Here is a 19,588-nt window from a genome sequence, read left to right on the forward strand (position 1 = left end):
AGCAAATCATCATATTAGACTGATTTCTGAAGGATCATGTGACACTGAAGACTGGAGTAATGATGCTGAAAATTCAGCTTTGATCACAGGAATACATTAAAGCAAGAATTTATTTATTGCCTAAAACCCTCTTAGCTGTTCTAAATTCACTGTAAACCACGGCTTCACAGGGCTTATTGCTTTTGTGTAACGGTTAGTTCATAAAAATATTGATTTGAATATTGATTTAAACACACAGATGCAGTGGATCAGTAATACTGACGTCATGAGGTCACAGGTGTATGTTCGTAGAGTCATTTTTGAGCAGTAGTGTGTATGTGATAAATGGGCTCAGATTATCACTATGTGCATGTTTACAGTAAGACAGATTTCATCCCGTCCTTTGCTCATGGATGTGTGTGATGGAAAACTTCCTGTGTGTTTTGTTATCGCTCCTCTCTCATTCGATTAGCCTGCTGTGCTGCTCCAGTCTGATTGGATTATTTGCTCTGTAATGAATCTGATTGGCTGAGAGCCGTAATGATCGGTCTTATAACTCGGGAGACGGGACATGTGAAGATGTGTCTGTTTTCTGTCGTTCCCGTGTGTTTGTGTGTTTCTCCGCTGCTATACCCTGCTCTCACCATGAGTTATCTTTTCCTTCTTCCTCTAACACTTTTTTTCTGCTTATGACCAGTGTGCTAGGATCCCTATTGTGATGTATATCTGAGTAAAACTGCTTCTTAAACGATAAAAAATGTACGGCGGGACTTGACATTGTCCATGGGGAATTGATAGTATGGTTGTGGTTTGCTATTGGTGGATCTCATGTGAGTGACAGGTTGCCCCGCCCTCACGCCAGTAAACACATCATCAGAAGTGGGAGGGGAAGTTATTTTGATTAAAGATTTAGAGTTTAAATTAATTCAAAAATAAATCATAAATAATATTACATAAATAATAAATGACTTTAAATGTAAAATTGTAATTAATGTTTATCAGTGCAGTTAAATACACCAATAAAATAACTCATTTATTTTAATTAATTCATTACAAATGTAAATATAATGTATAATTATTAAATACTATGTCTAGCATTTTATAGAAGGCATTTGCCAGTATCTTTATTAACTGGTTCACCTAAAATATTTTTTTTTTTTTTTTTTTCAAAGTGTCATTCCTTGACCTCCATATACTGTATAATGCTTTTAGCTAATGCAGTGACCCAAACATATTTTGACACCAAAAAAAGTCTGAATGTCACTGCATAATATTACAAAATATCAAATAAAGAGTCTGTATCTGCTGGTCTCAGGATGCTGCAGGATCGTTTCTCTTCACTTTTCTTAATTATTTGAATGCACATTTATTGGATGTATGAAGTTGTCAAGTTCACACAGGTGTAGAGAATCACATTAACCACAAACAAACACAAAGTCATCTGACTTAATTATTCAACGGTTTTATTATTTAAAACTGTACGAACGTCTTTTCTGACATGTGTGCGTGTGGCCGTGTGTGTGTTTGTGAAGCTGCGTGTGGAATATTTCATCAGGATCCAGATTCAGGACTGAATGGTGGTCCTTTCGGTTTCTATGGCCGCCGTTGCCATAACACTCTGTCTCCGGGGGCTTGTAATTCGGCCGGAGAGATTGACAGAGCGCAGTTGTGTGGCAGAGAATCAGGGTGGTACAGTACGTGTGGGTATGAATGTGTGTGTTTGTGTTGGCCACACAAGAGCCAAACTTCTGTCTCCCTGTCCATCAACATTCACTTCGTGCCTCACTAAATTTAAGCTGCTGGACGACACAGCCAGACCTGCTGAGGATTTAATGAGCGAATGTCTGTGTGTACAGAAATGAGCTGGATCTGCTGTGAGTGTGTGTGTGTGTGTGTGTGTGTGAGCTGCGTGTGGCTTTGGCTGTTTACAGTGGAGTCCAAGCATATTGCTTACTGCATACTACATATATATATATATCAAATAAAGAGTCATTTCTCAAATGCTGCAGGATCTTTTCTCTTCACTTTTCTTAATCATTTTTCTGAAATTCGTTTTAATGCACATTTGTTTGATGTATGAAGTTGTCAAGTTCACACAGGTGTAGAGAATCACATTAACCACAAACAAACACAGTAATCTGACTTAATTATTCAACCCTAAATCTGTCGTTTTATTATTTAAAACTGTACGAATGTCTTTTTTTGACATTTGTGCATTTTTTGACATATATTATATATATACACTCACCTAAAGGATTATTAGGAACACCATACTAATACTGTGTTTGACCCCCTTTCGCCTTCAGAACTGCCTTAATTCTACGTGGCATTGATTCAACAAGGTGCTGAAAGCATTCTTTAGAAATGTTGGCCCATATTGATAGGATAGCATCTTGCAGTTGATGGAGATTTGTGGGATGCACATCCAGGGCACGAAGCTCCCGTTCCACCACATCCCAAAGATGCTCTATTGGGTTGAGATCTGGTGACTGTGGGGGCCATTTTAGTACAGTGAACTCATTGTCATGTTCAAGAAACCAATTTGAAATGATTCGAGCTTTATGACATGGTGCATTATCCTGCTGGAAGTAGCCATCAGAGGATGGGTACATGGTGGTCTTAAAGGGATGGACATGGTCAGAAACAATGCTCAGGTAGGCCGTGGCATTTAAACGATGCCCAATTGGCACTAAGGGGCCTAAAGTGTGCCAAGAAAACATCCCCCACACCATTACACCACCACCACCAGCCTGCACAGTGGTAACAAGGCATGATGGATCCATGTTCTCATTCTGTTTACGCCAAATTCTGACTCTACCATCTGAATGTCTCAACAGAAATCGAGACTCATCAGCAGGCAACATTTTTCCAGTCTTCAACTGTCCAATTTTGGTGAGCTCGTGCAAATTGTAGCCTCTTTTTCCTATTTGTAGTGGAGATGAGTGGTACCCGGTGGGGTCTTCTGCTGTTGTAGCCCATCCGCCTCAAGGTTGTGCGTGTTGTGGCTTCACAAATGCTTTGCTGCATACCTCGGTTGTAACGAGTGGTTGTTTCAGTCAAAGTTGCTCTTCTATCAGCTTGAATCAGTCGGCCCATTCTCCTCTGACCTCTAGCATCAACAAGGCATTTTCGCCCACAGGACTGCCGCATACTGGATGTTTTTCCCTTTTCACACCATTCTTTGTAAACCCTAGAAATGGTTGTGCGTGAAAATCCCAGTAACTGAGCAGATTGTGAAATACTCAGACCGGCCCGTCTGGCACCAACAACCATGCCACGCTCAAAATAGCTTAAATCACCTTTCTTTCCCATTCTGACATTCAGTTTGGAGTTCAGGAGATTGTCTTGACCAGGACCACACCCATAAATGCATTGAAGCAATTGCCATGTGATTGGTTGATTAGATAATTGCATTAATGAGAAATTGAACAGGTGTTCCTAATAATCCTTTAGGTGAGTGTATACTAATACATAATTTAAAATAAATCAAAATTACACTAATCATTTTGACACAAAATCTGGCACATTTCTACTGGTTTCATAAAGTACTGTACATAATCGTTTAGTAGGTAGTTTTGACTTTCTCTATCACTCTTGTCTTGCTCTTGTAATTATGTCTCTTTCTCTCTCTCTCTCTCTCTCTCTCTCTCTCTCTCTCTCTCTCTCTCTCTCTCTCTCTCTCTCTCTCTCTCTCTCTCTCTCAGCGAGGAGCTGGATGATCCTCAGCCCAACACTCATGTCACCTGTCCTGTTAAGACCATGACCAAAGGCCCAGGAACGCCTGTCAGAAACACAGCAGGTAATCAGCACATGACTAAAGGTTCAACCTCTCTCTTTCCAGATACTGACCACAGTGTCTTCCAATAAGCACTGTGTATATAAACTATGCGAGATTGGAATGTCACTGTGTTGGCCATATTAAATACCTTCAGCTGGAGCAAAGGCTGGATATGATTTATTAGTTTATTGTCATATACATCCAGCGCTTCCCAGACGTTACATATCACATACCCAGCACTTGATTCGTCCTGGTGAACTATTTCACTAAAACAAATGGTACCTTTTTTTCCTTCCTTCCTTTTGTTTTGTTTTTAATTGTCCTTTTTTAATTTTCTCTCGTATCTGTTTTGCCTCCATTGCTTGACCTCTCAACTGCGTAGTTTAATGAAACTCTGCAAAATAGTGTCTGACAACAAAATTAAGTTTTAAACAAGTTCACATTTTAGAGAATGCAGTTAATATTTCTATCATTTATGATTTATCTCATCAACCCACAATTTATCAGAAAATTCGTTTTTTATTACTTGACCCCCCGACCCATGGTTTATTATTGGTGGATCTCATGTGATTGACAGGTTGCCCCGCCCTCACGCCAGTAAACACATCATCAGAGAAGAGATTAAGAATAATCCGGGTAAAAGGAAATAAAAAAAGAATTATGTGCACGAATAAATCATTGATGATAAATACTGCAAAGTGCCATAAAAAATAAGAGTTGTCAGTTTTGATTTCACGATGACTTTAACTGCCATTATTCCACTAGAAGACAAATTGACGTATCTTTTCTGTTTGAAGGTTAGGATTAAGTAATAATACTAAATTGTAATACTTCAGATATATTTAAGCTGCAGGCCTTAGGTAGCCGACACACCTTAAGACAAGCTAAAGCTCTAACAAGTGTTTGAGTGTGTTTGGGTTTGTCTTTTGCCAGGTCTCATTACTCCTACTTTTGGTGTCGTGAGCAACAGTACACCTTTAGGCCCCGCCTTAGACCGCCCCATGCCCCGCCCACACCCAAAAGACGAAGCCTCATTGGTCCAGATGGCAGAACACATCCCTGCTGGCACACGCACTCCTATGTGTGCTCACTGCGACATGGTTATCAGGTATGCAAACAAGTATTCAATGAAATAGTCCATTTTTTGGGAGTCAGAAAATGTCCAAAATTAGGTATCTTATGAGGCTACACAATGCTGTTTACCATTTGAAACAGCCTTTGTGTTGGGATTATCCCTGTGATTCCCTACAGTGCTGTCTAGGTAGGAAACTCATAAGCTTTTGGAATGAATGTACAATATGAAAAAACATGTTTAACAACAACTGGCACTATTGCTTCATTGTTGTTTTCAGTCAGAAACGTCATTCCAGTTTTAATTGAACACATACTGACATTGACATTTGGTTTTCTCTGCACCTTTAGCACAGTTTTACAGGATGTCGTATTCATAGAATCACAATGACATTAATAGAGTTTCGCCATGAAAATGTCACTTAACACATGTTCATACTGATTAGCTTTCCTCCATATAATCTTACCCTTCTCACCCTCAGATCTGCAGCTCTTCTGATTCTGTTCTAATACATCGTGAGCTGCATATGCAGGCAGCATTATAAGGCATCATGGATGCATTTCTATCCTTTTTTATTTATATAAATAACATTTATTATTAATATAATTATCATTAATATATTAATCAAATTAATTTAGTAAATAATTAATATAAACTTATATATTATTTTTTATATATTAAATTAATTATTATTAGTAATATATTAATAAAATACATTTAGTTATTAGAGTATTTTTAAAAATAATTAATATAAACATAAACAAATATTTTCTTCCAATATCTGTCTAATTATTCTCCATAGAATATATTAAAATAATTAATTCCTTAACAAAGTATATATCAATTTTTTTATTTAGGCATAGACTAATTCTTATAATATCTATAATTATTATTAATAAAATATATTAATATCATTAATTAATTAACAAACTATAGATACAAATCATATAAACATAAAAGGACTATTTCTTCCACTATTTTGTGGGCTTAATAAAGTATTGTGTTGTTAGCTCAGCAACAAGCTACTGTAAGAAACTCTAAAATCAATGGAGCAAACCTCAGGTTTCAGAAGTTTAAATCCCATTCATTTCCTTCATAGATCAATTGTTTTTGTGACTGACTGACTCTCTAATCTCTAATGACTCTCTAGGTTTTGAACTGGAGCTTCTGTTTCTCCATCTTTCCTCTTTCCTCACTTTGAAAATGAGATGATTAGCTTAAGAGCGATATATAATAACAATAGTCACTCTAAACTCACCTCTTACTTTCACAGAGCGAACGACGACCACCTTATCTAACAAGAAACACACACCTGTGTAACACACACCAGATACCACACACTCACGGTGGCAAAAGAGATGGGAAAGTGTAGACTTAGTTACCTGTGTGTGTGTGTGTGTGTGTGTGTGTGTGTGTGTGTGTGTGTGTGTGTGTGTGTGTGTGTGTGGTTATTAGTAATTAGGATCAGTCTCTTCTCACAGAGGCTTCATTTAGCAAATTAAACCCTGAATATTTATTCCACATGAGAGTAAGCATTACACCAGACTGTCACACACACACACACACACACACACACACACACACACACACACACACACACACACACACACACACACACACACACACTATTCTCAGTTTCACTAGCACACTAAATTATTGTACCTCTGATATTCAGATATTTGCTGAAGCTGTTAGTGATCGGTGAAGTGTGTAATTTACGTGCCAAAAAATATTATAGTGGCCAAAAAAATAATTATTACATTAAGGCTAACATATTCATCCTAAGAGCTAAAAAACTTAAAGGGATAGTTCACTTTGAAATTAATTTTTGATATGTTTTAGCTTACCTCAAGGGCATCCAAGATGTAGGTGTCTTTGTTTCCGCAGTAGTTTCAATTTTGATATTTTTAGGTCAAACCGTTCTTGTCTGTCAGTCATATAATGCATGTCGATGGTCACTGGCTCAAAACACAAGCACAGAGTCCAAATTAAAACAATTCCCCATCGTCCAAATGAAACAATTCCCCATCATAAGTACACATTGATGGCCTAAGACACGAAACGAGCGGTTTGTGTGAGAAAACGAACAGTATTTATATCGTTGTTATCTCTTGAAAACAGCACACGTTCAAATGATCTGACGGCGCGGGCGGGTATAGATATATACATAGATTTCGCCTTCGCTACTGCAGTTCATTGGAACGAAACCGTAGCCAAGGTGACATCTATGTATATATCTATACCCGCCCGCGCCGTCAGATCATTTGGACGTGTGCTGTTTTCAAGAGATAACAACGATATAAATACTGTTCGTTTTCTCACACAAACCGCTCGTTTCGTGTCTTAGGCCATCAATGTGTACTTATGATGGGGAATTGTTTCATTTGGACGTCGGGAATTGTTTTAATTTGGACTCTGTGCTTGTGTTTTGAGACAGTGACCATAGACCTGCATTATATGACTGACAGACAAGAACGGTTTGACCTAAAAATATCAAAATTGAAACTACTGCGGAAACAAAGACACCTACATCTTGGATGCCCTTGAGGTAAGCTAAAACATATCAAAAATGTATTTCAAAGTGAACTATCCCTTTAAAGGCACACTATGCAGTTTCCGTTTTCCTCAAACAGCGACCCCTAGAGTCGCTGTGGAGTACTTGTATTTAACGTTACTGCGGTAAATACCACTCACGCAGAGCCATCTCTGCACTCTTCCAACCGCGCTTTCTTCGTCGACTCTGCCATGATTCACGTCTGAAATGCATGCTAGTGTCTTCCATAGAGGCTGCTTCATATGTTGTTGATGTACGTGACGTCATGCCGTAAAGCAAGTCGTGATTCTCATGAGATTTGTCGGGGCGTCACCTCTCAAACCTGCATTGCTGGTTTTGCCAGTGGGGTTGCCCCCCTGCTTTTCTATCAGGATGATTCGCCCTACTACGAGTTCGTTTACCATCTAAATGAGTTCGAAGCTTTTATATTAAAGCTACACTGTGTAAATTTTTTCGTTGATTCTTAGCAAAAAACACTTAGTTCTTTCAAAAATATACAGTATGTGCTCATTAATGTATATTTACTTCTTTCAAGTAATAAAGTATTCTCGTAAGTTTATAATCTGCCATTGAAAGTACATACGGGTGAGGGGTTCGAATGCCGGTCGCCATGTTGCCCCTCCATCTTGAAACTACATTAGCCAAAGAGGGACATACCTGTAAATTCAAGCTTCGCCTTTCGCGCTTTACACTCAGTGACTCAGAGACGAATGCGAGGGGGAGATTACTCGTGACTGCCGGCAGATTTGAAAGATTGCTGATGGAGGATCACGGCTATTCTTGAGGACATGTAGCAGAGTCGCCAAGAAAGCGAAAGAGAGAATTAAAATGTCAACGCGACAGGCAAATCAGCAAGACCAAAGTCAATACTGGAGTAACTTTTCCCAGATGGAAAGAGCTCATGAGGAGCAAAGATTTTAAAACGGATACCGAAGTTGCACTGTAAAAAATTTGTAACACTCCCAAATCAAAAATTTCAATTGACCGAAAACATCTACATTTTTCAATTGGCCCAAGTGAAAATATGTACATTTAATTTTAGAATTTACAGAATTTCACTTGGGCCAATTGACAAATTTAGATGTTATCGGTCAATTGAAATTTTTGATTTGGGAGTGTTACAAATTTTTTACAGTGTGCCTGCTTTCTTCTCGACAGGTAATTCAGCCTATTTGTGTAAATTCGAAGTTTTATAGTTGCTTGTCTAACCATAGCATGGTTGTGCATAACGCCAGAACAACCTCTAGTACAACTTGCGTTACTTTTCCTCACGTCAATGGTGAAAAAGTATTGTTTACCTTGTAACATAAATCTGTGCTGCGACGGATCACAGGTGATAGTTTTAAAGGCGCAATTGGACGAAGTCGAACTGGAAGCCATGTTAATCTTGGAATAATACGGCCACCGTAGGAGTTAAAACGCCCTCGAAATTGAAAGGAACAGAAACTAATATTCACTGGGTAGTCATATACAATTTCACCGCTAGATGGGGGAAAATATCACACAGTGTAGCTTTAAAGGGATACTCCACTTTTTTCGGAAATAAGCTCATTTTACATCTCCCCCAGAGTTAAACAGTTGAGTTTTACCGTTTTAGAATCCATTCAGCCGAACTCCGGGTCTGACGGTACCACTTTTAGCATAGCTTAGCACAGATCATTGATTCTGATGAGTCCAGTAGCATTTCTTTCAAAATGACCAAAGAGTTTCAATATTTTTCCTATTTAAAACTTGACTCTTCTGTAGTTAAACCGTGTACTAAGATCGACGGAAAATGAAAAGTTGCGATTTTCTAAGCCTATATGGCTAGGAACTACTCTCATTCCAGCGTAATAATCAAGGAACTATGTGGCTGTACCATGGGTGCAGCAGGCGTAATGATATGACGCAGCGCCTGAAAATAGTCCACAGCTCGGTAACTTCTTCCAACGTGACCGGGACTAAGTTTGTCTAACCTATTAGACCTATTTTCAGGCGCTGCGTCATATCACTACGCCTGCTGCACTCATGGTACAGCCGCACAGTTCCTTGATTATTACGCAGGAATGAGAGTAGTTCCTAGTCATATAGGCTTAGAAAATCGCAACTTTTCATTTTCCGTCGATCTTAGTACACGGGTTAACTACAGAAGAGTCAAGTTTTAAATAGTAAAAATATTGAAACTCTTTGGTCATTTTGAAAGAAATGCTACTGGACTCATCAGAATCAATGATCTGTGCTAAGCTATGCTAAAAGTGGTACCGTCAGACCCGGAGTTCGGCTGAATGGATTCTAAAACGGTAAAACTCAACTGTTTAACTCTGGGGGAGATGTAAAATGAGCATATTTCCGAAAAAAGTGGAGTATCCCTTTAAGGTACAAATCTTGCATAGTGTGCCTTTAAATTTTGATTTCAGGGGGCCTTTAAATATTGTATAAGCAAAACAGACTGTGGTAGGTGGCTTGTTAGTCTCTTACCATCTAGGTGGGCTTTCCTTTCCCAGAATTATTGCAAATTGGACCAAAAATTTGGCTGTGTCACAACATAATATTCACCCAATGTACAATAGCACAAATGTGTATTGCTGTTTGATGTGAGTGTGTGTTTTATGGTGTGGTCTAGGGGGCCGTTCCTGATGGCGATGGGTAAATCCTGGCACCCGGAGGAGTTCACATGCGCTCACTGCAGCGTGTCTCTGAGCGAGCTGGGGTTTGTGGAGGAACAGGGCTCTGTCTACTGCCAACACTGCTACGAAGAGTTCTTTGCTCCGACATGCTCACGCTGCCAGCACAAAATCCTGGGGGTCCGTGACTGTGTGTTTCATAAACATGAAATATACTCAATCTCCAACTGCCTGTCAAACGCTTGAGCTTTTGGCTCGGTTATACAAATATATTCACACACAGAGAGACATTAATATGTCTTTTAGGACTGTTTGAACATTCTTTTCTTCATTTTATGCGCATGTACACTACCGTTCAAAAATGTAGGGTCAGTAAGATGTTTGATTGATTTTACATTTATCAGAAGTGACAAAAGATTTGTATTTCAAATAAATGCTGTTGTTTCAGACTTTCTATTCATCAAAGAATCATTAAGCAGCGCAACTGTTTTCAACGTTGATAAAAATAAGAAATGTTGAGAAGCAAATTAGCATATTAGAATGATTTCTGAAAGGTCATGTGACACTGAAGACGTATGGAGTAATGATGCTGCAAATAATTGAATAAATTGCATTTTTAAATATAAACCGTTATTTTAAATAGTAGTAATAATCAACAATATTTATATTTTCTATATTTTTAAATCAAATAAATGCAGCCTTGTTGAGCATAAGATATTTTATGTCAATAACATGAAATAATCGTACCGACCCAAAACTTTTGAATGGTAGTATACTGTATGTGTATTGTGTAACTATGATGATGCTGATGTGTTTTAACAGGAAGTGATCAATGCACTCAAGCAGACCTGGCATGTGTATTGCTTCCTCTGTGCGTCCTGCCAGCAACCGATAAGAAACGATACTTTTCACCTCGAGGATGGAGAGCCATACTGCGAGAGAGGTGTTTGTTTGTCTATTGCTTTCTATAGACTTTTTAATACTGAGCTAATGGTATTTTAGACCACCTAACTCCCATACAAACCTTTCTGCATTCAATTCAGTTCAAGTCAAGTTTATTTGTATAGCGCTTTTTACAGTACGTATGGTTTCAAAGCAGCAACGTTTGTTTAAAATTGGCTTATTTCAATCTTAGGAAGTAAGAGATGAGTGTATCCACCAGAGATGAGTGTATCAAAGTAATGTCTATATGGCAGTAATATACAGCTTTGATTTAGTACATGTTATGTGGTTAATGTTATGTTTACATGACATATACATTTACATTAAGACAATATTTAGTATGTTTTTATTTATTTTATTTCTTACCTTTTTCCTCATGGGGAATGTTGGCAGCTCCTCACAATGTAGAAGATTTCAGCTACAAAATAATAGCAAAATAAGAAGATCCTACTCAATTATGTGTTTTTAATATCGCAGTTATTTCTCTTAGACAGTTGTGAAGTCTCCAGCTTCTCAGATGTTTCTCCTAAAAAATAATGACTTGTGCTTTCAAAAGAATAATAACAAGGACTTGAATTGTCCTCATATTTGCAAAGATCTCATAGTCTGCAGAGATTGCAGTGGGAACATTTCTGCCAAGACCAAATGATCTGAGCTACTTTACCGATCCAAAGTTTGGAGTCTATAAGATGTCTTAGGGGCGTATTTTAACGATCTAAGCGCATGGTCTAAAGCGCAGGGCGCAAGTCCGAATGCGAATCCACTTTTGCTAGTTTAACGACGGGAAAAATGGTCGGTGCTCCCGGCGAATGGTCTAAAGGGGTTGTCCCTATTCTCTTAATGAGTAATGGTTGTGTTTTGGGATTTACGTGCGTTAAACCAATCAGAGTCTCATCTCCCAGTCTCTTTAAATGCCAGTTGCGCTCGCGCCATGGCGGATTTCGCTATTTCGTCTCCAGAGCGCAAACCGATATGCTCGTGCACGAGGTAAAAGTGTGCAAGCAGAACATCTATGGGACAAGCCGGATTCCACCATATCTTTATGTACACAATAATAATATTTTACATTGTAATTTGAATATTTGTCATGTTTGTGTGAGGCTGTGCATCCCTGTGGGTTTAATAAGTAGAGTGTACGCGCGTTGTGGACCCGCCTATAGGCGCACATTACTAATGCGCTCTTTAAATAACAAAAATAAATAAATAATTTATATATATATGTATATATATATAGCGGCATTGACTTTAGACCAGGTTTCAGCTGGTCTGTTGCCTCAAAATAGCAACGCGCCAGAACACACCTCGTTTTCAGACCAGCACGCCCATGGGCGCACAAATTGGGGCACATGCATTTGCTATTTAACAACGTGGCGCAGGACGTGAAAATGATAACTGCGTCAGGCTGAAACTAGCAAAAAACACTTGCATCGCGCTTGCCGCTGCATTGCGCCGGGTGTAAGATAGGGCCCTTTATGTTTTTGAAAGAGGTCTCTTATGCTCACCAAGGCTACATTTACTTGATTAAAAAATGGTAATAATGCGAAATATTATTGCAATCTAAAATTACATTTTAAAATAGATTCAAATAGAAAACTGTTATTTACTCCTGGGTTTTAGGCACTCCGCTCCATGTCAGATTCTTGCTTTCATTTATTCCTGTGATCAAAGCTGAATTTTCAGCATTATTACTCCAGTCTTCAGTGTCACATGATCCTTCAGAAATCATTCTAATATGATGATTTGATCCTCAAGAAACATTTCTTATAATCGTCAATGTTGAAAATAGTGGAGCCGCTTAATATTTTTGTTGAAACAGTGACACAGTTTTTCAGGATTCTTTGATGAACAGAAAGCTCAAAAGACCAGCATTTATTTGAAATAGAAATCTTTTGTAACATTCTAAAAGTTTTTACTGACACTTAAAATGCATCCTTGCTAATTTCTTTTACAGTACTTTATGGCAACAACAGTTTCTTTTATGTCAATTTTAATTTCTCCTAAGGAATTTTAGAAGAAACATCAGAGACAAAGCTGATATTTAAAGTGTCTCTGAGCACTTTAGATAAAGTCGTTGATACTGTTTTGTAATTGTGTCTTCAGATTACTACAGTCTGTTTGGGACGGGTTGCCGTGGCTGTGATTTCCCAATAGAAGCAGGAGACAAGTTTCTAGAGGCCCTGGGCGGCACCTGGCACGACACCTGCTTCGTGTGCTCAGTACGTGTGTGTTCAGGTTTGTCTGTGAGTGTTAGGCTATTCATTGAGTGTTGTGTGACGAGTGTCTGTTGTTCTCTTCAGGTTTGCAGCGTCAGTCTGGAGGGCCAGAGCTTCTTCTCCAAAAAGAACAAACCCCTTTGCAAGAAACACGCTCAGACTCTCAAAATATAAAAACACTACATAACTGTGGAAGCATAAGCAAAAAATGTAAAGAAAACATATTTACAACAATATAAATGACACATACTCAAAGTAAAAGCAGTTCTCATGAGGTTTGAAATAATGATCTGTTTGAAGCTGGTGTTTGAAACTCTTATTTTATCAGATCAAAGTATCGGAGGACGTTTTTTCTTTATCTTTTCTTTTTCTGTACTCTCTCTTTTAATCTTCTCACTTCACAGAAAAGTGTGCATTTATAAATAAAATACACTGTAGATTAAAAAGGTTGTTTAAACTTAAAAAAGTAAGTGTTCGTGCTGCTTTAAAATTGTGTTTAGTCAACTTGAATTGTGAAGTTGTACTTAATGACAACTTGGATATTTGAGTTGATTGACTAAACTTAAAATTTGAAGGAAGCATGAACACTTCCTTTTTAAGTTGAAAGTTTTTTTTTTTTTTTACAGTGTAAGGACCAAAACAATTGGAATGAGACCATACTTGAGAGTAAATTCACATTAATTTATCTAATGCTGTGCTGCTGTGATGATGTATTTTTGTATAGGCGGTAGGCCAACGCAGAAGTTCGCATCACTTTGGTTCCCTCCTTCATCAAAAAGCCAGTATTGTTCTATCAGCTTCTTTTTTTTTTTTCTTTTTTTTTTGAGTATTGCAGAAAATAAGCTCTGTGACCAAAATGAACACATTTATGTATTTTGAAACCTAAATCCAGAAGCAAAAGCTAAACAAACTACACCAAGGGCGAATTACTTAAACGTCACCACCATAAGTTTCCAACAAGTCTTTCAATCTTTATGTGAAATCTACAAGTTGGAAAGTTCGAGTGAGAATAGTTTGCAAGAGCATGATTATAAACACAGTGAGGCAATGAAAGCGACTAGTGTGTAGATGAGTTTACGGTCACCATGATTTTGCCAAGTAAAACATGTTCTTGGAACTACATTCCTGTCTGAAAACTTAGTGCTAACCCTATCCCTAGCCCTAAACCTAACCCTACCAATAACTTTTCCCTAAAATCAGAGGGAAATGATAGTGAATAACACTGGTGTACAAGCACCTAACCCTGGTTGTAAGCCTAAACTTGACAAACTCTAAACTTGTCCTGATTGGTTGATTGGAATGTTGTTCCAGGATCAACAAAGATGTTGTCTTGGTGAAATCACATTCACCATGAGTTTACATGTTCGGCTGATGATGTTTAAAAGCCTAAATTCAATCTGTTCATCATATAAAGCGATCGAATTACGATCTCTTTATGAACTTTTTGAAGCGTCAAAGTGGTAGTTGCGTAGCTGTCAATGGAGGGACAGAAATCTCTCAGATTTCATCAAAAAGATCTTCATTTGTGTGCTGAAGATGAACGAAAGTCTTACGGGTTTCAAATGACATGAGCGTGAGTAATGATTTTTTGGTGAACTATCCCTAATGTCCCCAACTGTAGTCCCATTTAGCACTTGTTAACAACCTTGTTTTTCAAGACACATGAAAGCTTTAAAAAATCGTGAGTGGGGTATTACTGATGTATTTTGTGTCATAGAATAAAACGTGAAAATATCTTGAGCTTGTGTTCACCACAGACCTTATTTCAAGCATTTAAAGGGATACTTCACCGATTAGCATTAGGCTTTGTATCAGTAGAAACCCGGTAGTATTTTGGAATGACCGTGCTTCCCTCCCTCATGTCCCCCTGAGACCAGAGATTTCTGTATTGTGTGTCTGGAAAAAAAACTCCGATGACGCAAAAATCGTCATTTAGCATCTGAGGCTTTTTTGTCCAGAGACGAGAGACTACAGCCAGTAGGAGGAGCTCGTTCCGCATGTGTTCAACCCGCCCATAGGGGGATCTCACGATAAAACGCCGTCTTTTCAGTTTCAAGTCGACTAGTAGCCTAGCTGTATCATTTCTCCCGATACTGCCCTCTGTAACCGGTAGGCGTGGCTTGGGAGTGGCCTCGTAGGGCAGCGAAGCAAGTGCATTCTGGGAGTTGTTGTCTTTCATCCACATGAGCCAAAAATACATTTTCTGGCTTTTCTCAGTCTAGAAGACACCAACTTCTAAAATAATTTCACATTTCTACTACATAAATGAACCAATTTAAATACACATTCATCTTTCCAGCGGTGAAATATCCCTTTAGCCAAAAACCCATTAAAAAAACCCATTGGCTTCAAGACTATGGAACCGGAAGTACAAATTGCCAACTTGTGTTGGGTTTTAGGACTCATTCCTGCAGCTCCCTATCGCCAAAATATTATGAAAAGGCTTATGCTTGCGAACTTAACGAAATATGATGATGTCATCTGAGAGGTTAGATAAGTATGTTTAGTAACATATAATGAAATGAAAACTCATGAAATGATCTGCTGTTCTGTTCTTAAAGGAATAATGCTGTCAGAAATGTAAATTCAGTCATGATTTACTCAATATCAACATCATGTTCACTTGCTTTCTTCTGTGGAACACATAAGGGGTTTATGGCAGAATATGGACTCATTTTATGGTGCTTTTCTGTGTCATTTTCAACCTCTTCTAAACTGCTCCTTTTGTGTTTCACAGAAGAAGGAACATCATATGCATTTGGAAAAGTGAATTAAAGGGAAATGTATTTATTTCAAGCTCTGGGATAGTGGGCAACTTTGCTTTTACTGTATCATGTGCTTGTGTTTATGTTTTATTTTTAATTTTTTTAAATTTTGATATTAGATTTGCACTTTTAATGATTTCTGTTTTTGTAACACTGTTAAAACTCCGGTGTGCTTTTATACAAGTTTAATAAAAATCAAATGTCAACACTTTGCCATCTTCTCAATTTATTATTCTAACTCTTATTTTGTAACTATCCTAATTATCACTCGAGCAGAAAATGTATAACAAAACATGTATGGAGAACTGTACATTAAAGGGATAGTTCACTTTGAAATTAATTTTTGATATGTTTTAGCTTACCTCAAGGGCATCCAAGATGTATCTCTTGAACACAGCACACGTCCAAATGATCTGACGGCGCGGGCGGGTATAGATATATACATAGATGTCGCCTTGGCTACGGTTTCGTTCCAATGAACTGCAGTAGCGAAGGCGACATCTAGTGTATACATCTATACCCGCCCGCGGGCGGGTATAGATGTATACACTAGATGTCGCTTGGTTACGGTTTCGTTCCAATGAACTGCAGTAGCCAAGGCGACATCTATTTATATATCTATACCCGCCCGCGCCGTCAGATCATTTGGACGTGTGCTGTGTTCAAGAGATAACAACGATATAAATACTGTTCGTTTTCTCACACAAACCGCTCGTTTCGTGTCTTAGGCCATCAATGTGTACTTATGATGGGGAATTGTTTCATTTGGACGATGGGGAATTGTTTTAATTTGGACTCTGTGCTTGTGTTTTGAGCCAGTGACCATCGACCTGCATTATATGACTGACAAGAACGGTTTGACCTAAAAATATCAAAATTGAAACTACTGCGGAAAAAAAGACACCTACATCTTGGATGCCCTTGAGGTAAGCTAAAACATACCAACATTTTATTTCAAAGTGAACTATCCCTTTAATTGGAATTTTTTTTTTTTTTTTTTTTTTTTTACTTTTTACTTATATACCATTCTTTTACTATACGTTTAGTTACTTATTTTAACTTTTTATATAGAATTTTCAAGAAAACGTTATAAAAGGAAAATAAACAGAACAAGAGGTATAAATTCTGTTTTTGAGGTATACAGATATTGATTATTGTTTAGCTACTCTGCACATTTCTCCCATATGTTAGAAATGGATCATTTTTGAATGTCAAAACGAGAGTCAATTCTTCCATGCTGTATATCTTAATGAAACTTTCTAAGGCAGCATCACTGTTATTGCATGCTCATGCTTGGGGTTAGTCATAACACTAAATATAAACCTCAAAGGTTGAACTCAAACTGCAGTGTTTGTGTTCCAGACATGAATGCTTTCTCAAATCATGTGTCTTATTGAAGAGAGGTGTGCTGTTACTTCACTGTGATCAAATGGGAAACAAATCCCACAGATTTACATTGAAGACTTGAGCCATATACTGTATAACATCTGATCACAATATCATTGAGATTTGAATGTGGACTCTTCTGGGCAAGAAACCACCACAACTGCATAGCAACACCCTGGCAACAGCATTTTCCTCAGGATAGAGTGTTAAAGTAAACTGCTGTTTTGTGTGTCTCTGTCTGTATTTCTCTCTCAGGTGAGTGGTTTGGCTGTAATGTTCGTAACTCACACCAGAACAGGAGCTCAGGGGTCGTGACCTCTGCTACACACATGAATGAGACATTCACTAAGGCCACAAAGAACAACTTCTCTGGTTTTCTGTCTTTTCTTCTCATCCTCTCACTTCACACTGGTCTGAATGAGGTGGCTGAATTCATCTAAAGATATGGACAAACAGAAAAATATATTGATGAGTGAGACAGGCTTATTTGACAAGCAAATTTCTTTTCAAAACTTTTAGTGTATATAAGTATGCTGTAAAGTGCGTGTGTGTGTGTGTGTATATATATATATATATATATAGTTATTCTTAAGTAATAATAAAGCAGTCTTCCAAAACATAATTTGATTATAATTTGACTAATTAATCCAAAAAAAAAAAAAAATCACAATGTAAAAGGTAATAAATTACAATAACTACAATAATAATGTATGCTTGAATTGTATGTAATTTTTTTTTTTTTTTTTTATGATCTGACCAGCACCATTTCGTTGTGTGCCAACCGCCAAAAAACTCAACAAGAAGAAGAAGAAGAAGAAATGATCTGACCAACCCACCTAACTAAGTAGGCTAGGTGAGTTTGTCAGCGCGTGTCCGTGGTGTGGCGAGCGCGCGCGCCTCGAGCTGCTGATGTTGACGAACGCTGAAGACATTTGTGTTGAACTGACTCATCATTCACTTCTTCACACGGACAGTGTGTTTTATTAGAACTCGCGGGGACTTTCTCTCTTCAGAGCGGGTAAGAATCCAGTGAATCAATATCTTTTTGAACCGGGGGAAGTGATCGGATCAGTCTCGAGATGTATCTGACAGAACTGCGATTGATTTTCATGAAATCTAATGTTAAATCGGTGCGTCCTGATGACGATTCGTAAGATGCGCTTTTGGGTAGAACTTTACATTAATACAAACATTTACCATGGTACATTTCCGCCGAAATAATACTACTAGCCTACTAAGGTGTACTACAAGTTACTATGTAACGTTACTGTATACTTCCTAAGAGAACATACTTAAGAGGAGATCTCTTATTAACTTAGGCTATATGATATATACTATGGTATTTTAGGATAATTTATGGTTACCATGATTGTTATATAGCCTATAGAGTAAATGTTTTTTATAAAACCAACACTTTTCACTATTACTGTGTTTTTGAACAACATGATCCATGCAATATTGAAATGCAGTAAAACAAATTTACTACTATGTTTTTTTTGGACATGTGGTTATTATGGGTATTTTTTGTATTATCTCGCAGAGTAGCATTACCATGGCAGATGAATATGGTAAATATTTAGTGACATGGTGTAAATCATAATATCAACATCTGATACATCATTGTACTATGGTATCTCCACAGTATACTTCTTTCGTTAGGGAAGACTGAAGATTGTTGCCTTGTCAAATGCGCTTGATTTCATTTTACACTTTAACATTACAAAATGCTGCAATTTCTGTGTCACTACATACAAATAATGGCTGTTTTCAAACACGTTTCCCATAAATGTCTTCCATTGGTCAGACAAACAGTGGGACGTTCTTCTAACTTATTATTAAGTCAAAATAGTGTATTATTTTATCATTTAAAACTTTTCTCAAAAAAAGTTAGTGATTTTTATTTCAATTATTTGAAGCTTCATTTTTACGGTCGTGTTACGGTTTATGGTGTTGCACAGTCATGGCGATGAAGTTGTACAATTAGATATTACTGTACGTTCATTTGCCATTTTTTTCACATTAACATCAAATCTGCTTATCGTTTCTGTCATGTGACTATACTATTGAAACAGTGACCATATTAAAGGAAGTTTTTTCTTCCCTATGATGTATATCTGAGTGAAACGGCTTCTCAAACAAGAAAAAATGTTGGGCGGGACTTCATTTTGTCCATTGGAAATGGATTGAATCGTGGGTCGTTGTGGTTTGCTATTGCTGGAGCCATCTCATGTGAGTCAGTGAGAGGTTTTTAATGTTGGGAAGAGGATATTGTCCCACCCTCGCGCCACTGAAGTCA

General features: G+C 37.7%; 2 protein-coding genes across 9 annotated transcripts in view; both read left to right on the top strand.

Annotated features, from left to right (window-relative positions):
- The window catches only part of pdlim5a (PDZ and LIM domain 5a), a 57,811-nt gene extending 41,701 nt beyond the window's left edge, over window positions 1-16,110 (top strand). For 5 of the 6 annotated variants that reach the window (XM_084414408.1, XM_084414409.1, XM_084414410.1 and 2 more), the window contains 6 exons: window positions 3,684-3,778; window positions 4,691-4,865; window positions 9,986-10,166; window positions 10,809-10,929; window positions 13,029-13,144; window positions 13,226-16,110. In XM_084414408.1, coding sequence (XP_084270534.1) covers window positions 3,684-3,778; window positions 4,691-4,865; window positions 9,986-10,166; window positions 10,809-10,929; window positions 13,029-13,144; window positions 13,226-13,315 — 778 coding nt within the window. In that variant the 3' untranslated portion in view covers window positions 13,316-16,110. The remainder of the gene's footprint in view (window positions 1-3,683; window positions 3,779-4,690; window positions 4,866-9,985; window positions 10,167-10,808; window positions 10,930-13,028; window positions 13,145-13,225) is intronic. The other variant, XR_014627967.1, reaches the window with a different exon arrangement.
- Window positions 16,111-18,147: 2,037 nt separating this feature from the next.
- The window catches only part of bmpr1ba (bone morphogenetic protein receptor, type IBa), a 57,449-nt gene continuing 56,008 nt past the window's right edge, over window positions 18,148-19,588 (top strand). For 2 of the 3 annotated variants that reach the window (XM_084413986.1, XM_084413988.1), the window contains exon 1: window positions 18,148-18,310. The gene's annotated coding sequence lies outside the window, so the exon portion shown is untranslated. The remainder of the gene's footprint in view (window positions 18,311-19,588) is intronic. The other variant, XM_084413987.1, reaches the window with a different exon arrangement.

The sequence above is a fragment of the Rutilus rutilus genome (assembly GCF_951802725.1).
Source record: "Rutilus rutilus genome assembly, chromosome: 7".
NCBI classification, from domain to species: Eukaryota; Metazoa; Chordata; class Actinopteri; order Cypriniformes; family Leuciscidae; genus Rutilus; species Rutilus rutilus.